The 20,052-nt window shown below is 48.4% G+C and overlaps 1 protein-coding gene across 5 annotated transcripts in view; it reads right to left on the bottom strand.

Annotated features, from left to right (window-relative positions):
• Positions 1–10,217: 10,217 nt before the first annotated feature.
• Mag (myelin associated glycoprotein) overlaps positions 10,218–20,052 on the bottom strand; it is a 14,705-nt gene continuing 4,870 nt past the window's right edge. For 3 of the 5 annotated variants that reach the window (XM_005400043.1, XM_013522430.1, XM_013522429.1), the window contains 6 exons: positions 19,685–19,942; positions 17,570–17,830; positions 12,707–12,994; positions 12,266–12,362; positions 11,683–11,782; positions 10,218–10,736 (listed from right to left, as the gene is read on the bottom strand). In XM_005400043.1, coding sequence (XP_005400100.1) covers positions 10,572–10,736; positions 11,683–11,782; positions 12,266–12,362; positions 12,707–12,994; positions 17,570–17,830; positions 19,685–19,942 — 1,169 coding nt within the window. In that variant the 3' untranslated portion in view covers positions 10,218–10,571. Of the gene's footprint in view, positions 10,737–11,400; positions 11,446–11,682; positions 11,783–12,265; positions 12,363–12,706; positions 12,995–17,569; positions 17,831–19,684; positions 19,950–20,052 lie in introns of all 5 variants that reach the window. The other 2 variants (XM_005400042.2, XM_013522431.1) reach the window with 2 other exon arrangements.

Here is a 20,052-nt window from a genome sequence, read left to right as displayed (position 1 = left end):
AATACAACACACTGATTTTGAGGAGAACACAACTTAAGCACAAGAGGGAAATTTAAGTACTAAATACTCTAGCAAAGAAGAAAAGACAAAACTGGAGATACCATCCTTCCTGACTTCAAAATATACTACAAATGTAAAATAACCAAAGTTAGTGATGTTGAGCTTTTTACATAAAAATGGATAGTATTGGCATAAAAACACACATAGACCAATGAACAAAATTGAGAGGCTATAAGTAACTGTGTATATCTACAGCTAACTGATTTTTGTCAAGGGTGCTAAAACTATTGACAGTCATTTAAATAAGTGGTGCTAGGGAGATTAGGTTTAAAAAAAACTAAAAATGAATTAAATGTAAGAGCTGAAGCAAGCTTCTGGGAGAAATGTTTCAAGACACTGGAAAGTATGAGGAATTTTTGGGGTAAGATGATAAAAGCACAGAAAACAAAGCAAAGAATAGACACATGAGATTTCACCAAACTAAAAAGCTTCTGCCCAGCAAAAGAAACCATCATCAGAGTGAAGAGACAATCTGCAGAAGGAGAGAAAATATTTACAAGCTATACATTTGAAGGGCTCAGTAATCAAAATATATAAGGAATTCAAACAACTCAGTACCAAAAACAAAACAAAAAACACAAAATCTGACTTAAAAATGGGTAATAGGGCTGGGGATTTAGCTCAGTGGCAAAAGCGCCTGCCTGGCAAGCGCAAGGTCATGAGTTCGGTTCCTGGTACTGGAGAAAAACCAAAAGAAAATAAAAGAAAATATAAAAATGGGTAATAGAATTAAATAGATGCTTCTTAAAAAAGACGACATTCAAATGGCCAAGAGGTATGTATAAATGCTCAACATCACTAATCATCAGAGAAAAGGGCAAATCCAAACCACAACGAGCTATCACCTCACCTCACTCCAGTAAGAATGGATATTATTGAAAAAGGCAAAAGTTAACCTGTACTGGCAATGACGTAGAGAGAAGAGAACATTCACAAACGGTTGGTGGGAATGCAAATTAGCACAACTATTGTGGAAAATAGGTTGGAGGCTCTTCAAAAACTCTTCACAATCTAGGGCTTGATAATGTGTTTTTGAACATGACACCAAAAGCCTGATCCTTAAAAATTAATAAACTGGACTTCATCAGAATTAAAAATTTGGACCCGCATGTATAAACATCATATTGTCTCCCTAGTGTAAAAATCTGAAAAAGTAAATAAAACCCAAAAGTTACAATAGATATTGTGAAAGGGAAAGAGGTTGCTCAGGGAGAAGGAACAACTGGGATGAGGGAAAGGAGAAAAGAAAGAAATAAGGGAAAAATATATGTGGATATACAGAGCTAGCTGGGATAATTGCACTGCTGATGTCTATTGGTTTATTGAAGGAACAGATGATGCTTTAATTTTTCTTTTTATGACCAGTTTTGCATGATTATATCTGGTAATGTAAACAACTAAATTGAAGACAACAATATGCAATATAACAACCATTGTTAAACCCTTACTACCTTGATTAGTGAAACTCTGTATCGTTTCTAGTGGGTTTTTATTATTTTTTTATTTTCTTTAATTGTTTGATCAATCTTGCATCCTTACATCTGGTGATCTGAGCAACTTTGTTGAAGATAACAATATGTAATATAACAACCATTGTTAACTCCCTATCACCTTGTTTTGAAATTCTGTATCATTTTTATTGTTTTTGTGTTTTTGGGTCATTATTTTGTTTTATTTCTCTTTAAAAAAATTAAAAATTTGGGCTCTGTGAAAGACCGTATTAAGAATATGAAGACTTGGAGAAGACGTTTGCAAACTATATATCTGACAAAAGACTCATTGTAGAAAGAATATGTGAAGAACTCTCAAATGCAACATAAAAAAGTCACACAATCTAATTACAAGATGGACAAAAGATATAAAGAGACATTTCACCAACGAGGATGTACAGATCAAAAATAATCACATAAAAAGATGTTCACTAGCTTTTTTAGGTAAATGCATACCAAGACCATGGTAAGATACCACTATGACATACACATTAAAGAAACTAAAAAATTTTTTTAGAAGTATAGCCACATGGGGCTGGGGATTCAGCTCAGCGGCAAAGCGCCTGCCTGGCAAGTGCAAGGTCATGAGTTCGGTTCCCGGTACAGGAGAAAAACCAAGAAAAAGAAGTATAGCCACATCAAGTGCTGGAGAGCATGTGCAGAAACTGACTCTTTTATGTATTGCTAATGAGAATGTAAAATTGTCCAGCAAGTTCTTCAAAAACTTAAGCATGGAGTTACTGCATGACTCTGTAGCCCCACTCACATATATATGAAATGAAGCAGGTCTACCCTGAAACTTGAACACAAATGTTCATAGCACCATTATTCATGAGAGCCAAAAACAGGCTCAACCCAGATGTCCCTCAAGTGATGAGTGAATAAATAAAATATGGTATATCCATACAATGAAATATTTAGCAATAAAAAATTAATGAAGTACTTATAATAGTTGTCACAACATGGATGGACCTTAGAATATTAAGTGAAAGAAACCAGTCACAAAATCCTACATATTTATGATTCCATTTATATATAATATCCAGAAATGGAAAGTTTATAGAGGCAGAAAGCAGATTTAGGGTTTGCCTCAGGCTGTGGGTGAGGGGGTGATGAGAGGAAGTGAGCAATTGGGGAGGGAGTAAATGCCCTAAAATCACAGCAATGGTTTCATAACTCAGTTAATATATTTGAAACCATTGAATCCTACACTTTAGATAGGTATGTTGTGCATATGTTAGTTATATCCCAGCAAAATTTTTAACATATAATAAAAACCAATCCAATTTAAAAATGGCAAAAGGGATTGGGGACATAGCTCAGTAGTAGAGCATTTGTCTAGCATGCATGAGGTTCTGGGTCCTATGCCCTATACTGAAAAAAAAAAAAAATGGACAAAGCACATGAAGAGACATTTCACTGAATAGGATATATATGTAGCAATAAGCACATGGAAAGATTTAAACATCACTGGCCATTAGTAAATAGCAAATTAAGACCATGACAAGATATCAGTATACGCCTATTCAAATAAAAAAAAAAAAAAAAAAGCAATACCAAATGCTACTGAGGGTGCCATGAACCTGGGTTGTTCATACATTGCTCATGGGAATGTGAAATGGTACAAACACTCTAGAAAATAGCTTGTCAGTTTCTTTAAAAAACTGAACTAAATATACTTACCATATGAGGCATCAGTTATACTCTTAGGCATCATATTCCCCAGGAAATAAAAACATATGTCCACTCAAAAGTCTGTACAAATAATTCACCATAGCTTTACTTGAAATAGCCAAAACCTAAAAACATGTCCTTCAGTAGGTGAGTGGTTAAATAAATTGTGATGTATGTATACTGTGGAACATAGTCATCCTTTGATGTCTGTGGGTGATTTGACCTAGGATCCCGAAAGACACCAAGATCTATGGAAGCTCAATTTCCTTACATAAAAAGACAGGATGTTTTCATATAACCTAGGCACATCCTCCTGTATAGTTCATTTAATTTTCTTTCGTGCTTTGGATCAATCCCAGGACCTTGCACATACTAGGTAAGTGCTATAACACTGAAGTACATCCCAGTCCTCTCCTATCTACTTTAAATCATCTCTAGAGTACTTCTAATACCTAATAAAATATGAATTCAAGGTGAATAGTTGTTACACTGTATTGCTTAGGGAATAATGACAAGAAAAGGGTTTACTTTTTTGGTATGGATGCAGTTTTATTTTTGAATGTATTTGATCCATGGTTGGTTGAATCTGGGGATGTGGAATTTGCAGACATGAGGGTGATTAGAAGGCAGGAAGTGTCAATACATGCAACAAAAATGATGTGGAAGATTGTGGAGGTCATTATACTGAGTGAGAAAAGCCAGCCTCAAAGGATCACACACTCTTTAGATGACATTCTTTTATTTTTTTTTTTTTTTTGGTTTTGGTTTTTCTCCAGTACCAGGAACCGAACTCACGACCTTGCGCTTGCCAGGCAGGCGCTTTGAGGCTGAGCTAAATCCCCAGCCCCTAGATGACATTCTTTAGATGACAAAATTATAGAGCTGCAGAGCCAATTTCTGGTTGCCAGGGCTTAAAGATGGAAGGACAGGGAACACATGTGTGTAGGAGATCACACAAGGGAACTCTTTGTGTTAATGAATGGCTCTTATATCCTGGTTGTAGTGGTAGATGCACACGTGACAAAACAAGGTGGAGTTGCGCACACACCATACTGATGTCAGATGCCTGGTTTTGATATTGTACTATAATTATGTAAGAAGGAGCCAGGAGGGCTTGGGTGAAGGCCACAGCAGATCTCTCTGTTCTATCTTTGCAATTTCCTGTATCTATAATTATTTCAAAATTGAAGAGTTAATACAAAAAGAGCCAGCAATCTCAGTATGGGACTCCAGGCCTGAAAGTCAAATTCCAAATGTCTCATGCAAGGGACCCTTCGGGACTGCAATTCCTGCTTCTCCCCTGGAAGGATGCCTGAAGCTTCTGCTGGCCACCGTGGCAGGCACTCCTGAGGATCCTGAATCGGCAGGAAATTGGGTGATGGGCTCATGGCATGTGTCTGATTTCTGGAAGCACAGGATAGGGACAGAACTCCCGAGAAAGGCAGCTTTGACGCCTTCACCCTTCTTTCCATCTATCCTTACAATGAAGGGGAGGGTCCCCATTTTGGATGACTTGACTGTCACCTCATCGGGGAAGCAGTGAAGTCAGACAGCTAACAGGGCACCTGGGAGCCCTGGGCTGCCACTCCCTGCTTAGCTACATGCAGCACCACTCCCTGCCCAGCTCTGTAAGACGAGAATGATTCTAGTGCCTTCCTCAAGGGTCAGTGAGAGCACACATGTGACCCACTCCACAGACGGTATGCCTGGGTTCAGATTCCCATTCTCCATGTCATCTATGACATCTGCTCAGTTTCCCCTTTAAGGGCGATGCTGACGCTGGCATCCCCCTCTTTATGGGGGTGCTGCAAGATCCCCCTTGGCATGATCATAAGTGTGTGAAGCACTTTGCACAGTGACAGTCATGGAACATCTAGACCTGTGATAAAATGACAGCTCTGTAAAAGACAGCTGTCATTACAGAACTTGTCACTTGCTCTGCAGATCTAACTCTGCTGTGATGTTGATTCCTACACCTCTGGCTGCTCAGCCCTAGCCTGAGTTTGACAGGAAGTCCTCTGAGACCCAACTGAGGGACAGAGGCCTGTCATGACCACAGCCTGGTGCCTGGTCGTCCTGCCTTCTGCCCATAACTGCTCATCTCTCCTGACTTGCCTCTATTCCAGGCAGCCGGAGCTCATCTCTTGCACCTCTCCTTGTCTTCAGACTTCCGCTCTGTGAATCACTGCTTCAGAACTGTGTCACGGGTATTTCTCCTGTTTGGCTTGGTATTTCTCAAGGGGAGGACCCCATTAACCTTTACTGTCCCTGGGGCCCCTCCTGGTGCCTAAACTTGCCAGAGTGTTGCTCACTGAGCCTGCTCCTTCTGCTTTCTTTAGCATCTAAGCAAGCGGCGGGAGGCACCTCTAACTCCTCTCTTTCCTCCTCTAGGGCATTGGTTCCTCCTGCATGAGTCCTACCCTGGCCCCTCCGTCTCTCCATCCCCAACTACTTCCTCTGCAAAAGCCACAGCCTTCCATGCCCTCTCCCTGTTCCTGCAGCTCCCCTTTGCTCTCGGCCCACCTGGCTGTCAGTGGGTCTGCAAAGCCTCAGGCCCTTCCAGAGCCCCTCTGAGTACCACTCTCCAGAGCTTCCCAATTCACTCCAAGTCAGTGCCCAAGTCCTGCCTGTGGCCTTCCAGGCCCTTTGTGATCCTGCTCCATTGGACGGCTACTCTGACTTTGTCATGCCGCTTACAATCACTGGTTTCCTTTGTGTTTGTTTGTTTGCAGTACTGGGGATCAAACCGAGGGCCTTTGCACTGAGGTTTTTTTTCATTTTTTATTTTGAGACAGCATCTTGCGAAGTTGCCCAGGCTGGGCTTAAACTTGTAATCCTCCTACCTCTGCTTCCCAGAGTGCTGGGATTACAGGTGTGCGCCACCACACCAGTCTCCCTGGTTTCCTTCTTGTTCCACAAATGCAGCCAGGATGTTCTCATCATGGGCCTTTGCCTTGATTTTGGCTTTCCTTGGTCCCACATTTCCCAGAATCCCATGGAACTCCCCCTCCCTGCTTCTAGTTTCCACACAACTGCCCGCTCTTCCCAGCCTGACCCAGCACACTCGACCTTCCCTCCCTCGCTACCTGAGTGCAGTAAAGTGTTCACTCACGCATCTGTTCCTCGTCTCTGCCTCACAGTGACAGCTCCAGGAGGCCAGCGAGGGGTTCTCCATGGGCCACCCACAGGCCTGGCACTCAGAGGTGCTCTTAGAGCCTGTGCTGGATTCTGGACAAGAAAGTCCCAAAAGCACGAAGTGACTTTGAGTCTAAGCTGTGCTTTCAGGGGAGTTGGTCCTTCCTGAAGTATGCTCCTCCAATCCCATTGCTTCAGCGTTTCCCAGACTTTTGAGTTTTACCTCACACTTTCAGGACTTTGACCCTGTCTGTGAACACCTAAATTTTTTTTCAATTAATATATTTCTTTTTTCTGTTTTTTATTTATTTATATTTTATTAGTACATGTCCACAGGACATAATGATTATATTTACGGGGAGTTGTTACATGCACACGCACATCCTAATTCTTATTTTGTCCCTGACCCAGCCCATCCCTCCCCGCTCCTTTCCACCCTTTGTCCCCTTCCATTTGCATAAGCTCTTTCCATATTCTTCTTCAATTCTTTTTTTAATCCCCTTTCCTGTTCCTCCCCTCATCTCTTGCTCCCTTTCCCATTTGAAAAAGATCTCCCTACTTCCTCTTATCTTTTATTTTGCTCTTTATTTATATTTGGAGTTTTTCTTCTAAGAGGAAGCATGTGACATTTAAGTCGGGTGTCTGATTTATTTCACTTAATATTATGGTCTCCAGGGGCATCCATTTACCCAGAAATGCCTCAAGTTTATCATTCTTTATGGCAGAGTAGCGTCCATGTTTATAGCAGGATGATTTATAATTGTTAAATCTTGGAAACGGCCTGTTTGCCCTTGAGCAGATGAATAGATAAAATAAACGTGGTATTTGTACACACTGGAGTACTACTTCGCCATTTAACACACTTCTTTAAATCACTTGATTGATTTTTAACTTTTAGCCTCCTCCTAAGCATTTATAAAAAAAAAAAACAATCATGAGTTTGGTGTGCTGGGTTCCTTTTATTCTGACACATACTAAATGAAGCATAAATAGGACCGTAAGTGTCACTCGGTGCCAGCCCCACCCCTCCTCGCTCATCTTGGACACCAGCATGGTGCTGCTCCCTTGAGCTGCACTTGGACTTGGACAGCCGGAAGTTGTTACCCCTCGCATCCCTGGTTATTGACACTGCTCTGCGAGGGGCGAAGTCCTCCACGCGTATTCCTATCAGGCCAGACCTGCTGGAGCCAGGGTCCGTTGTCAGAGTGTGTCAGGGCTGGCAGAGCAAGTACACAGGCCTCGGCAGGAAACTCCCATCCTGGCCGTGGAGGGAACCCCCCAATTTCATGCCCTGTGGCCTTGCTTTAAATAAACAAGTTCCCACTTGAGGCCTTCACACCAGTGTGACTTCCTTCCATGTTAAGCCTCTCCTGAAGCTCCAAGTCACTTCCATTCCATTCTCTGAGAGGCTCCTTCTCTCCTTGGGAGCATTTGTCACAAGTCACCATTTGGTAGTACATGCGCGTGAGAGAGGCTATATTTGATCTCCTTCCCTGCAAGACTGAGGAAAGAGCCAGCACCTGAGCTCAGTCCTGTATCCTCTGTCTTCAAAGACCAGGCTCCCTAATTCTTAAGCCTCTTCATCAGGTGCCTACAGCCCCACAGCTTTATTCTTACTGCTCCCCAGCACCCCAGAACCTTGTTCTTACCAAAAAGACGGAGGCGAATGGGAAGAACATGGCTTTCAAGTCAGGGGCTGGAGCTCAGGACCTGGGAAGATGTCCACCAGTACAAAGTAGGGACCTTGAGAGAGTGATTAGACCTTGCTGCACCTTAGCCTCTATGGGTTCTCAAACATCAGGGAAGGCCAACATCCCTGGAGGGCTCCTCAAAATGCAGACTGCCAGGGCCTTCACAAAAATGTTAGGTTCCCACATTTCTGGGGTAGGGCCTGGAATTTGCCTTTCTAACAAGTTCCCAGGAGATTCTGATGTTGCTGGCTAGTACTTACACTTTGGGAATCATTATCATAGCCGTTAGGGAAAGTAAATGGAGATTAATTAAGGTGAATTATGTAGAATTGCTTAACACACAGTAAGCACTCAACACATGTAAGTCATAATACCCTCTGTACCAGAGAATCTAGACCTTTAAGTTCCTGATGGCTTCTTTAAGCCAGAACTGAATTCAAGGCCTGGCCACATCATTTCCTTGCCTTGGCTCCTGAGACAGTTAGGGGACACCAAGGTGAGACAATGATTGGACCAAAGGCTGAATCAACAAAATAGGCCTCCAGGCACAGTAAGCTATCACGCTTTGTAGCACAGCATATTTCAAGAGGCCCATCACAAGACCCTGATAAAACCACTGAGGCAGAATGTTTTTGCATGAAATGAGAAAAAACTAAGCCTTTTAGCTTCACTTGCTCTTAGCCAATTTCAGATCACTAATTTTAGAGGCTGCACAGCTGGGCGATACGTTATTAGCTTCTCTGGCTTTGCTGAGTGGGTTATGCTATCAGGGCCTGGGTTACTTTACAGCTGCTTCTGAGAACACCAACCCTTCCCTCAGGCCTACAGATGTCTGACGGGTGACTAAAATGGGATAAAGGGCTTGGCATCTCTGTCTTCACAGTGTGTCTGTCCCCTTGCTGTCTTAACCCCGGTGTCAGATTCCACTCAGCTCTGCACAGAGACGTGTTGGTCATTTAAGAAATGTTTCATCCACGACTATGATGCAGGGTCAGCTTGGCCTCCTGCCCATGGGAGCTGGTCTGTGTTTCTTTCAGCCCAGCCCCATACTTTCTCAGCAGCACAAGCCTGAAACTCCTTCAGCCCTGTCATAAGGCCAGGACCTGTGTGCGGGATGCTGATCCCACACAGCTGAGAGAGGAACTCGGCAGTTCCTGAGCAAAGCAGACTGTGTGAGCCCACCGAGTACAAGGCTGGGCTGGGAGGTCTTGCACAGGATGATGGTGCCAGATACTAAAATTTCAACAGCCTATAGCTAAATGACTGCCCAGTGGTCCAAATCCATCACAAAATGAAATTTTTTGGAACTGCATCCATGGCCAAAGGGAGTTGCTGGCCTTGAGCCCACCCAAGCAAATCAATAAACACCTGCTGCTCTCTGTTCTGTGGGCAGCAGCTTGGTCACTCTCAACCGAATGGTTGCTTCCCAATGTGGCTGAACCCCCTCCCCATAAAGCTTTGAATTTATATGTGTGCTTAGCATATTTGACCCACTCTCATTTCTACCATTTCTGGGTCTAAAGTGTCCATTGTTTGGTGTCAGGCTCTCAGCAAAATCACCTAGCTTCTCTGAGCCCCAGTATTCTCATCTTCCTAGCTTTGTCCTGGGGTCCCTTCTCAGGAGAGCTTGAGCTTCCTGAAGGGGCTCAGTAGACAGCTGGTCCCTAACATTTGTTTGGAAGGGGGAGTGGCAGAACGCAGCGTGAATGTGAGGAGCAGCAGGCTAACCAAGAGAGGCTCATGGACACCTGGGTCTGTTGGTCTCACTTGACCTGCACAGGCCAGAAGGTCGTGGCAGAGAGCAGACTCAGGCTGGTGTGGACAACAGAGAGTGGTGGGGCTGTGGCAAGTGGAGAGTGTATGCAGCCTGCCTCCCTTCAGCAAGACTCCTGCAAGTGTGAGCCTGGTGTTGTCAGACGACCTGACTGCAGCTGATGTAGGAATGAGGGTTGTGTGAAATCACCCAGAACCCAGACCAGGCCAAGCCTGTAGCAGCCAGAAAAGGGAAAACTTAATGGTGGTCGACTCCAGCTCAAGTTTAGAATCCCTGGGCCCTCGCTCCCACACAGGGCCCAGCAGAGAGGGAGGTGAATCCCTGGGATCACTGTGGAAACAGTAAGATGGTAGGCTCCCCCAAAGATGCATCAGAAACCTTCGGGATCTAGACTGGTATTTACCATCAGGACATTTATTTCACGTCCCTTTTGTACATGTCCTGGGGCCAGGAATGGGGGTAGGAGATCAGGCAGAGGGTAGCAATAAATAACACGGACAGACAGAGCTCCCTCCAGACGGATGAGGTTAAAGGATGGTGGAGGGGAGCCAAAATATGGGGGTGGGGGTGCTGGTGGGGAGGGGGCAGCTGGGGAGGAGGGAGAGGCCAGACCCCAGGACCTCACTGTTCCCTGCCCCATCCCCTTCTGCCCCAGCCCCCACCACTTTGAGGAGGAAGGGAGCCCGCAGCCAGTGAGGGCCAGCGAGGGTCCTGAGGGGGGAGGCCACTTGGGCTGCCCCCGCTCCCTCACTTGACGCGAATTTCAGCATACTCAGCTAACTCCTCCGTCAGGGTGTAGCTGTCCTTGGTGGGTCGTTTTCCCAAGTCCGAGTGGGAATAGCTCAGGTCCAGCTCCGGGGCTTCCCCGCGAAGGCCCAGCAGCCTCCTCTCAGATCCCACTCGCCTCTCACTCTACAGAGGAGGAGGAGACAACTCGTTAGCAGGATCTTCTCCCCAGATTTCCCCATGCAAAGACTGGAATGCTTCCAGTTTCCCATCACCCCAGAGTTCAGCTCCCAAGTGCCAGGCAAGCCTCTTTCTTGAAGAGCTCCATCCCAGAACACCCCAAGGTCATTACCGCATTCCACTCTGGGGCCTTTGCTGATGCTGATACCCCAACACCACAACCTCCTCATTACTGAGCGTGAAATCTCCCTACAAAGTCCCTTCCTCAAGGGTGCTTTCTTCAACACAGGAATGTTAGACCACACAGGGCAACACAGAATATCTGCCCGTATTCAGTCTCCATGGTCAGATCCAAAAGCTTGCAAATGGCTGCTTCGGGAAGTCCTTACCCTCCCCAACCTGGGAGACCCGGAAGTTGTGGCTTCGGCTTCCCTCTCATGCTTCGCACCCCTGTCCCCCACCTCACAGGTGCTTGGACACACGTACACAGGACAATGGCCACAGACAGAAGCAGCAGCAGTGGGACAGAATAGACAAAGCTGGGGCTACTGGGCAGGACCAGACTTAACCAGAGACCATCTCGGACACCTGACGAGGACGCACACGTGGACACCAACCCCGAGACCCAGCGCAGGCCTGGAGGCAGGCACACTGAGGCCCCGGGACCTACCTCCTGGGGCTCTCAGTGACATTCCAGGGCAGAGACCTCTCTGGACTACTGGAGAAGGAAATGCAGTCACAGACACAGGCAGGAAGGGTGAGGGCCCCACCCCCAAGCTCCCCATAACCTCAGCCTGGCACCTCCCTGCCAGTCTCTAGGGACAACCCAGCCCTCCGAAGTTCCATCCTGACCACCCGCCCCCACTTGGTCTTACAGTCCCTGCTAGGGACCTCAGCATCCCCGGCACCCAGGTCCCTGGCTGTTCTGGAGCCATGGAACCCTGGTCCTCACCTCATACTTCTCTGGTGCCCCAGAGATGCGGAAGTCACTGCTGTACAGGACGTGGGGGTTGTCCCCTGCCGAGAAGCTGGGACTCTCTGTCACATTCTTTCTGCAAGGCAGGACACGTCAGTCTAGTGGGACTCTCAGGTCTCCCTCTCCCTACCCCTTCTGCATGATCCATCCACCTTGGACTTTGGCCCCAGGAACCCCAGAGTGGCTCCTACCCGTCTCTCTAATGGAGCAAACACACTCTTCAGAATGACTAGCCCCACTGAGTCCCTGGCTGTCCACCCCTGTCTGCCTCCACGGTTCCTGTCCTGGCTGAAATGGGCAGAGCCACAGTCCTGGAGACAGAGAGGCTGGCGCACAGAATGTGGGCAAACAGGTCACCAGCGATCCCCAAGGTACTTGGCCAGGCCCTGCCGTGAACCTGGCCAACAGTGGCGCAAACCCACTTTCCTGCTGGGAGGGACATTCTCAGAGCAGAATGCGCCCTCCCCACACTGCTCTCCCTTGCCCGCCTCCAATCTCCCACTTTCCCCCACACCCCTTCGAGCTCCCCACCCCCAGATCAGCCCTGGCAGGCACTTACTTTCTCCGTGTCTGGGTGATGTAGCAGACGATGGCAATTAGGATGGCAAAGGCAACCACAGCTCCCACTGGCCCGATCTTGGCCCACATCAGTCGGTCTGAGGACAGAGAAGACCCAGGTATCTCAGGGCTGCGGTGCAGGGAGCAAGACACCTGGGTCCTCAGGAGACGGGCTGGGGTGAGAGTCTAATATTTGCACAGCGGTCAAGTCCTTGCCCTGACTAAGGAACACGGAAGCTCCTGGTTGCTCATGGGTGTGATCCCTTTAGCTGCTGCAGGGCCCAGCGTGGGCTGAGGAAGAGCAGGCAAACTCAGGGCAGCCGCCGTCACCAGCCACAGCGGATCTTCTGCTACTTGACCCATCTTCCCAGCTGACCCATGCTCAGGATACAAGGGGGGGTCCCTACTTCCCTCAGTCCCCACCCAAGGCCACAGCACTCACGAGCTCCCTGGAAGGGCAGCTCCAGGCTCTGGGTGCCGTAGAGGTTCCTGGAGGTGCAGATGACCCGGGGCGGGGCCTGGGCCTGTCCCCGCAACGTGAGGATGCTGGTGAGCAGGAGGCCACTTCTCTCTGAGTACACGAACTCCCGCTCCGTCTCGTTCACCGTCACATTGCGCGATGGCAGCTCGAAGGCCACAGACGGCTCGGGGTTGGATTTCACCACGCACAGACACTGCACCGTGTCACGAGCCGCGGAGCAGTGCGACTCCAGGAGGATCATGGGGGCAACTGCAAGGTCAAGGCCAAGACAGAATGGGCTGGAGCCAGCTGGAGGCCAGGCTGCCAGGGACTCCTTGGCGGGGCGCAGTCAGGGTGTCCAACCGTGGGGGTGGTGGCTACGTGTGGGATTCCCAGTTCCCTTGATTTTTTTTTTCTCTGTCTTGATGGGAAAACGCAGAGCACCTTGACCATTCTGTGACCCGGACAGCTACACGTTCTCCTTGCAGGACTGAACACAGCCAGGGCCTTAAACATTCCCGGGCACTGATAAACGTGTTTATGTTATTCCCCCAAACACTGAAAAAACCACCAGCCCTAGCCCTGAGCCACACTGAGGGGATCACAGTGGCCCCCACCCCTTCTGTCTGTAAGTTCCCCTAATAAATGATTTTTTAAATTTTGAGCTTTGAACCCAGGGCCTTCACACTGAACTACATCCCCAGCCGTTTTCTATTTTGAGATAGGGTCTCACTAAGTTTCTTTTTTATTTTTTTTTTCCCAGTACCGGGAATGGAACTCACAACCTCGCGCTTGCCAGGCAGGTGCTGTGCCGCTGAGCTAAATCCCCAGCGCCCTCACTATGTTTCTAAATTGCCCAGACTGGGCTTGAACTTGTGATCCTTTTGCCTCAGCTTCCCAGAGTCCTGGAATTATGTGTGCCACTGTGCCAGGGTCTAATAAATGCTTGAGACTGGACCACCCTGGTCTCCAGAGCGCCTTTCTTTGAAATCCTAACTGGCCCCGGCTTGAGAAGGTTTCAGGTGTTCCCTTGAGGGAAACCCTCCTGCTGCTACTTTTGGGGCCACTCCAGCCTCAAAATGGGCCAGAAAAGAACACTATGTGACAGCAGCGAGTTTCATTTTCCCTTTGTATCATCTCTAACTTTGTTTCCCTTGTTAAATATAAATCAGGGCACTCCCTGCTCAAAGTCCTCCCACAGCTGCTCCCTGGGTCACTTGGAATAAAATCTAAATTCTCTGACACTCTCTCCCCTCACCCTACTTCCTTCCTTTCCAGCTGTACTGACCTCCCTGCTGCTTCTCAGGCTTGAGGAGTTCCTTCCCACCCCGCAGGCTGAGAACGCCTCGTTTCTACAGCCACACTCCCCGGAAACCTGCCCAACTCCCTTTCTCTGGCCCTCTCTCTATCTCCCCGCCCCCACTCCTTCCCCCCTTCCTCCGCAGAAAGGTCTCTACGCAGGTGACATTTCGGACCTCCATGGAAACCACCTCGCTCACTCCCTGCCTCGCTTGGATTTTCTCTCAAGTGCTTTTCCCCACCCAAGTTATACACTGACGTGGTTCGTCCTCATTTCCATCAAGGTGGCCTGTCGCTCCGTCTCTACTCTGTTCCCCACAGTTAGAAGAGATGAGCTATTAGATTCTCATGGCCGAAGGGTCTCCCACTCAGACACAGCCTGCTGCCTCCTTCCAGGACCTGCTCTCCACCTACAGTCCACCAAAGACGCCCTCTCACGTGTTTCTTCCCTAGGGACCCTTGAATCCTGGCCCTCCCTGCCTCACCACCATCAGCACCAAACACCACCCTCCACCTGTGGTCATATGGTTAAGCTTTGCTTTGCTACTGTTTAATTGCAAAAACAGTATTGGGCTGTTTCTTCTTTCATTTTCCAAAAGATGAGATTATATTAAAACATCAAATACTGCTTTTTAAACTCTATTTTTTATTCCTCCTGGACAGTCCAGCACACTTTTCTGCCTGCCCTGGACTGAGCGCTGGATCTGCAATAGCTCTGACCTGAATCTACTTACAAAGCCCCTTGGCCCACTCACTCCCATCTATTTTTAACATTCAGCAAAAATGAATGTGTAGGAATAGCAGTGGGCTAGGGAGTCACGTGAGAGATACATTCACGCCAGTGATGATTCTAGTGGGAACCTCAGCGCATGCGTTTCTAAGTCTACTAAATAAAAAATGACAGGCTGTAAATACTGTTTAGACAAATGTGCTTGCTGTACTGTCAATCAACACACCTCAGAACAAACTAATGCAACAAATCCGAACTAACAGAGGTTGAACTTGGTCTAAACGCTCCCATTCAAGATAGCCCCGGTGGCACTCTGGCGAGAAGTGTCCACCCTGAGCGATGGGGCGTGGGAGTGGGGGTGATGCCTAGAGGCACAGAGGATAGGGGGTTTGAGTGCCAGCTCTGCCATCTGCTGGCTGGGTGAGGCCACTCCGTTCCCCTGCGCTTGAGTTGGAGTTAGCTGTGTAAATGGAACTTGTGGTCTTTAACTCAGAAGGCGCCACAGGAAGACAGGTGCAGGAGCATGTTGTGAGCACTTAGCATCCACCCAGTGTTTATGGTTAGGGAGACAGAAACATCCTCAAAGAAGCAACATGTGAAGAAAGCCTTGGTCCTCACAACCATCCTGTTGGTGAGGCTCTATCCTCACACCCTCTTTCAGAGGAGGAAACTGAGGCTCAGCCAAAGAGAGGCCACTTGCCTGGGATTTTGCAGCAAGAGGAGGACAGAGCTGGGATTCTGACCCAGTCCTGCTCAGTTCTGTGGGGTACTAGACACCAGTAAAACTTCAGTTTTCTATCACACAGGGTACCCCCTCCCCAGTCATGTGGGTGTTCGAACAAAATAAGTCAATCCAGGCACCATGCTCGACTAGTTCCCTGCACATCACAAGCAGCCAGTAAGGGTGACGGCCTGCTGGGTGCCCCACATCACGCCGGGCCCTGTCAGTAGCAGGACGGGGGACCCTGCTTGAGGAAAGCCCTGGTGGTTAGGGACATCAACTGCCCAGACTGAGGGGACCTGAGGGCTGCACTCCCAAGAGGGAGGGTTGTGAGGGAGGTGAGGCAGCCAAAGCTTTAAGAGCTGGGGCCCACAGGAGTCTGGAAAATTCCCTTATCTGGCCAGCTTTCCTAACTGCATGGCCTTGGGGAATTCTGACCTTTCATATTCTCCTCGGTCAGGGAGACAACGATGACACAGTGACCAGCAGGACTTGGCAAGATAACACCTGCAGAAGACTGGACTGGACACCCAGCCCAGGCCAGGCCCAGAAAGAGTGTTGTTGACCCTCTCCTATGACACACAAGGTTGAGGCTGTCCTGGAAACAGAGGTGGGGTGGTGGTGTATGCACATTTTGGGGCTCCCCTCAGGCTCCCAGGAGGTCCTCTGACCCATAAACCTAAGCCAGACGTAGTAGCACACACCTGTAACACCAGCCCCCTAGGAGGCTAGAGCAGGAGGGTCACAAATTCAAGCGCAGTCATAGCAATGTAGCAAAACTCTGTCTCAAAATTTAAAGACTGCAAAACTAAACAATAACCAAAGAATCACTGGCTTGGGGTGTAACAGGAGGAAGGGTACAGCAGAGTGGGGAGGGGTGCAGACCAGGATGGCAGGTATGAAGAAAGCAGAGTAGTGTGCACCACAATCACTGGAAGCTGTGAAGGGGAAGAGGATAGAACGGTGCCCATGATACAGGTCAGCAGAAAAGCGGATGGCCTACCATGGCTTGGCCCTGCAAGATGGCACTGCAGGAACAATCTGCATTGGCTGTGTCCCGATTACTACTGTGTACAGAGTACTGAGCATGGACCAGATGCTGAAGCGTATGCGCTGATCTCACTGAACTTTCTGGCAAACCCAGGCGGGGGTTGTTGTAGACAGAGTAACTGAGGCCCGAGAGGTTCAGTGTGAGACTAGTGCCAGAGATGGGCAGAGCTAAAGAGGAAACAGGTGAAAGGAAAGCACAGAGTGGCTGTTCCAGAGGGAGCTGCTTGGGGAAGGGGAGTGGAAATGTGACTTCGCTGCTATGACCTGGAGGCAGGGTGGGGAGGCGGTGGAAGGTGCTGCCCATACAGAGGAGGTCAGAAGAGGCGCTGGTCTGCAGGGAAGGATGCAGGACAAGGCCAGGACAGAAGCTCCTTACTGCCGTCCATCACATCTCTCTAGCGGTCCTCTATCTGTGAACGAGCTTGGTGTCTTCTCCATCCCATCCTTCTCCTCCCACAGAACCGCACAGCCCTTTGTGCACAATGAATGACTGCTCAGTCAGTGTTTTCTGATGTCAGCACAAGATGAGGTCACCTCAGGGCAGCACAGAAGCCTGGAATCAGATCGTCTGCATCTGAATCTCATATTCTACCATTTCTTATCTGTGTGGCCTGAGGCGGGTGGCATAACCTCTCTGGACCTCAGTTTTCTCCTCTGTAGTCTAGAGCCAGTCATAGGACCTCCCTCATGCAAACGTCTTGAAGATGAAATGAGTGGGTCCCCGTACAGTGCTTCCAACAGTGCCCGCTAAATAGCAACGCTTCGCAAGGTTAGACTTCAGAGTAAAAAAATAAAAATAAAAAAAGATTTCAGAGTTACTGCTTTAAACCGAGGAGAGAGGAGGTAGCCCCAGGATTCCAAAATCTCCTTGGCCAAAAGCCGAGCCCAGGATGCAGGAACTATATTCTCTGGGGGATTTGTATTTTCTTCCTGTGGATTTGGCTCCCCTACTATCCCATCCTTGTCTGGTAAAGATGGGCAAAGTTGTAACCTAGGTGTCCCACACTGGTCCCTCTGTCACCAGCGAGGAGGGAGGGGGACTCACATTCCACTGACACGTTGAAGGCAGTGGCCCTCTGGCCGTACTGGTTCTCAGCCACACACCAGTACTCCCCGTCATCCTCGGGTGTGACTGCCGGCAGCTCCAGCTGCAGCTCGCTCTCGTAGATGACCGTGGCCAGGATCTGCTTCTCCTTGAAGATGGTGAGAATAGGGTCCGGTTTACTCTGTGTGGAGCACACGATGGACACTGTCTCCCCCTCCACAGCCACCATGGTTCCGTTCACTGTCGGCTTCCAGGGTGCATCTGAAGGACAGGACAGGTGGTTGTTGGTCAGAAACCCGGTGGTGTTGCTGCCTCTGCCAGTCAACTCCCACCACAAAATGTGACCCCTGACACTCCAAACCTCGCACACACATGTAGGATGGTTCATGTGAGCCCAGTCCTGGCTGCCTTGTTTATACGAACACTGCTTCTATAGCCAGAATCTTCAGATCTGGAGCTACATACTCCTTCCCAGCTGTGTATGGACCCATGTTTTAACCAGAGGGACTCTGTTTTCTCGTTTGGAAAATGGGCTTAATGATAATTCTAATTTCAGTCAGCAGTCACTGAGAATCTGCTGAGTAACAGGCACAGTTCTAGCTTAAATAAGGGCTATGTGAGCAGATAATATATAAAAAAATTAAATATATTTGCAAAGTGGCTAACCACTGTGGAGAAAAACAAAGTGTTGGAAAGGGAAATCAGGGGAAATACAATTTTAAACAGAATGATGAGGGCAGGCTTCCCGGATACTAGGAGGTGGGCATAAGATATCTGGGAGAGGAGAATACATATAAAGTCCTCAAGAAGTGCTGAGGATACATTGGTTATGGCACTGTTACTATTGGGACACTTTGCCTCAATAAGTAATTATGAATGAGTGAATGAGTGAATGAATGAATAACCTCTGCCTGGTTCCTGGCTAAGAGTCCAGCTCTGCCAGCACCTGTACTCTGTGCCCTTGGGTGAACCCTGGGGTTCCTTTAACTTCCCTGTCAGAATGACAACTGAGTATGGTGGTACAAGCCTATAATCCTAGCGGCCTGGGAGGCTGAGTCAGGAGGACCAACAAATTTGAATCCAGCCTAGGCAACCTAGTAACTTACTAAGAGACCTTGTCTAAAAAGAAAAAAAATTTAAAAAGGGACTGAGAGCCAGGCTTGGTGGCACACACCTGTAATCCCAGCACTCAGGAGTCTGAGGCAGGAGGATCACTGTGAGTTCAAGGCCTGCCTCAGCTACATAGTGAGTTCAAGGCCAGTCTGAACTGCATAGAGAGATCCTGTTGCAAAAAAAGGGAGCGGGGACTGAGGATGTAGCTCAGATGAAAGCCCTGGGTTCAATCCCCCATACTGGGGGTGAAAACTGGCCTTTTTCTTTCTTTCTTTCTTTCTTTCTTTCTTTCTTTCTTTCTTTCTTTCTTTCTTTCTTTTTCTTTCTTTCTTTCTTTCTTTTTCTTTCTTTCTTTCTTTCTTTCTTTTTCTTTCTTTCTTTCTTTCTTTCTTTCTTTCTTTCTTTCTTTCTTTGTGGTATTGGGGATCAAATCCAGAGGCACTCTACTACTGAGCTACATCCCTCGCTTTTTTTATTATTTTTATTTTGAGACAATATCTTGCTAAATTTCCTAAGCTGCCCTCAAATCTGCAATCCTGCTGCTGTGGCCTCCTGAATACTTGGAATTACAGCGATGTGCTACCTTGCCTAGGGCAACTGGGTTCATTTTAAAATGCAGATTCCTGGGCTGGGGTAACTCAGTGGTAAAGCGTGAGCTTTCCATCCCTAGTACCAGGGGAAAAAAGAAAAAGGAAGGAAGTAGGGAGGGAAGGAAGGAGAGAGGGAGGGAGATTTCTGGGGCCAGGGCCAAATCTACTCTCAGACCAGCCAGGGGCGGAATCTGTGTTTAATAGGCTTTCCTAAGTGGCAAGGACCAATTGTGTGTCTTCCAATCTGGTCATCTGGTTCAGAACAAGCTCACACCAGACACCTGTGGTGGGAATGAAGCAACACCTTGACAGCCACCCTCCTCTCCAACTTGTCCCCCTCGGTGTTTAGGGCAGGTCCCCTTTCCTCTTATCTCCCCTGCTGAGGTGTGTGGCACACAGGGCGGGGACTCACACATGACGCTGAGCTCCACGGTGCTGTTCTCCTGGCCATAGGAGTTCTCTGCCAGGCAGGCATACACGCCATCCTCCGCAGGGGTCACCTCCTCTAGCTCCAGGTACAGGCTCTCCGCCACCGCCTCCCGGAGCACCGTCCCATCCCGCATCCAGGTCAGCAGCGGCAGCGGGTTGCTGTCAGCCCCGCAGAGCAGGCTGACGTGGGAGCCCTCGATGGCCTCCACCGAAGTGTTCATCTCCACGATCACCGGGGGGTCTGAGGCCAGCGACAGGGGTCAGTGGGCGGACGATGCTGCAGACCGGCCACGCCCAGCCCCTCTCCGGCCACGCCCCCAGCCCATCCGGACCCCGCCCCAGCCCTCCCCC

This window comes from Chinchilla lanigera, unplaced genomic scaffold (assembly GCF_000276665.1).
Source record: "Chinchilla lanigera isolate Chin_1 unplaced genomic scaffold, ChiLan1.0 scaffold00067, whole genome shotgun sequence".
Lineage (NCBI taxonomy): Eukaryota > Metazoa > Chordata > Mammalia > Rodentia > Chinchillidae > Chinchilla > Chinchilla lanigera.
Note: the sequence above shows the minus strand (reverse complement) of the source record. Positions and strands in the feature narration are given on the sequence as shown.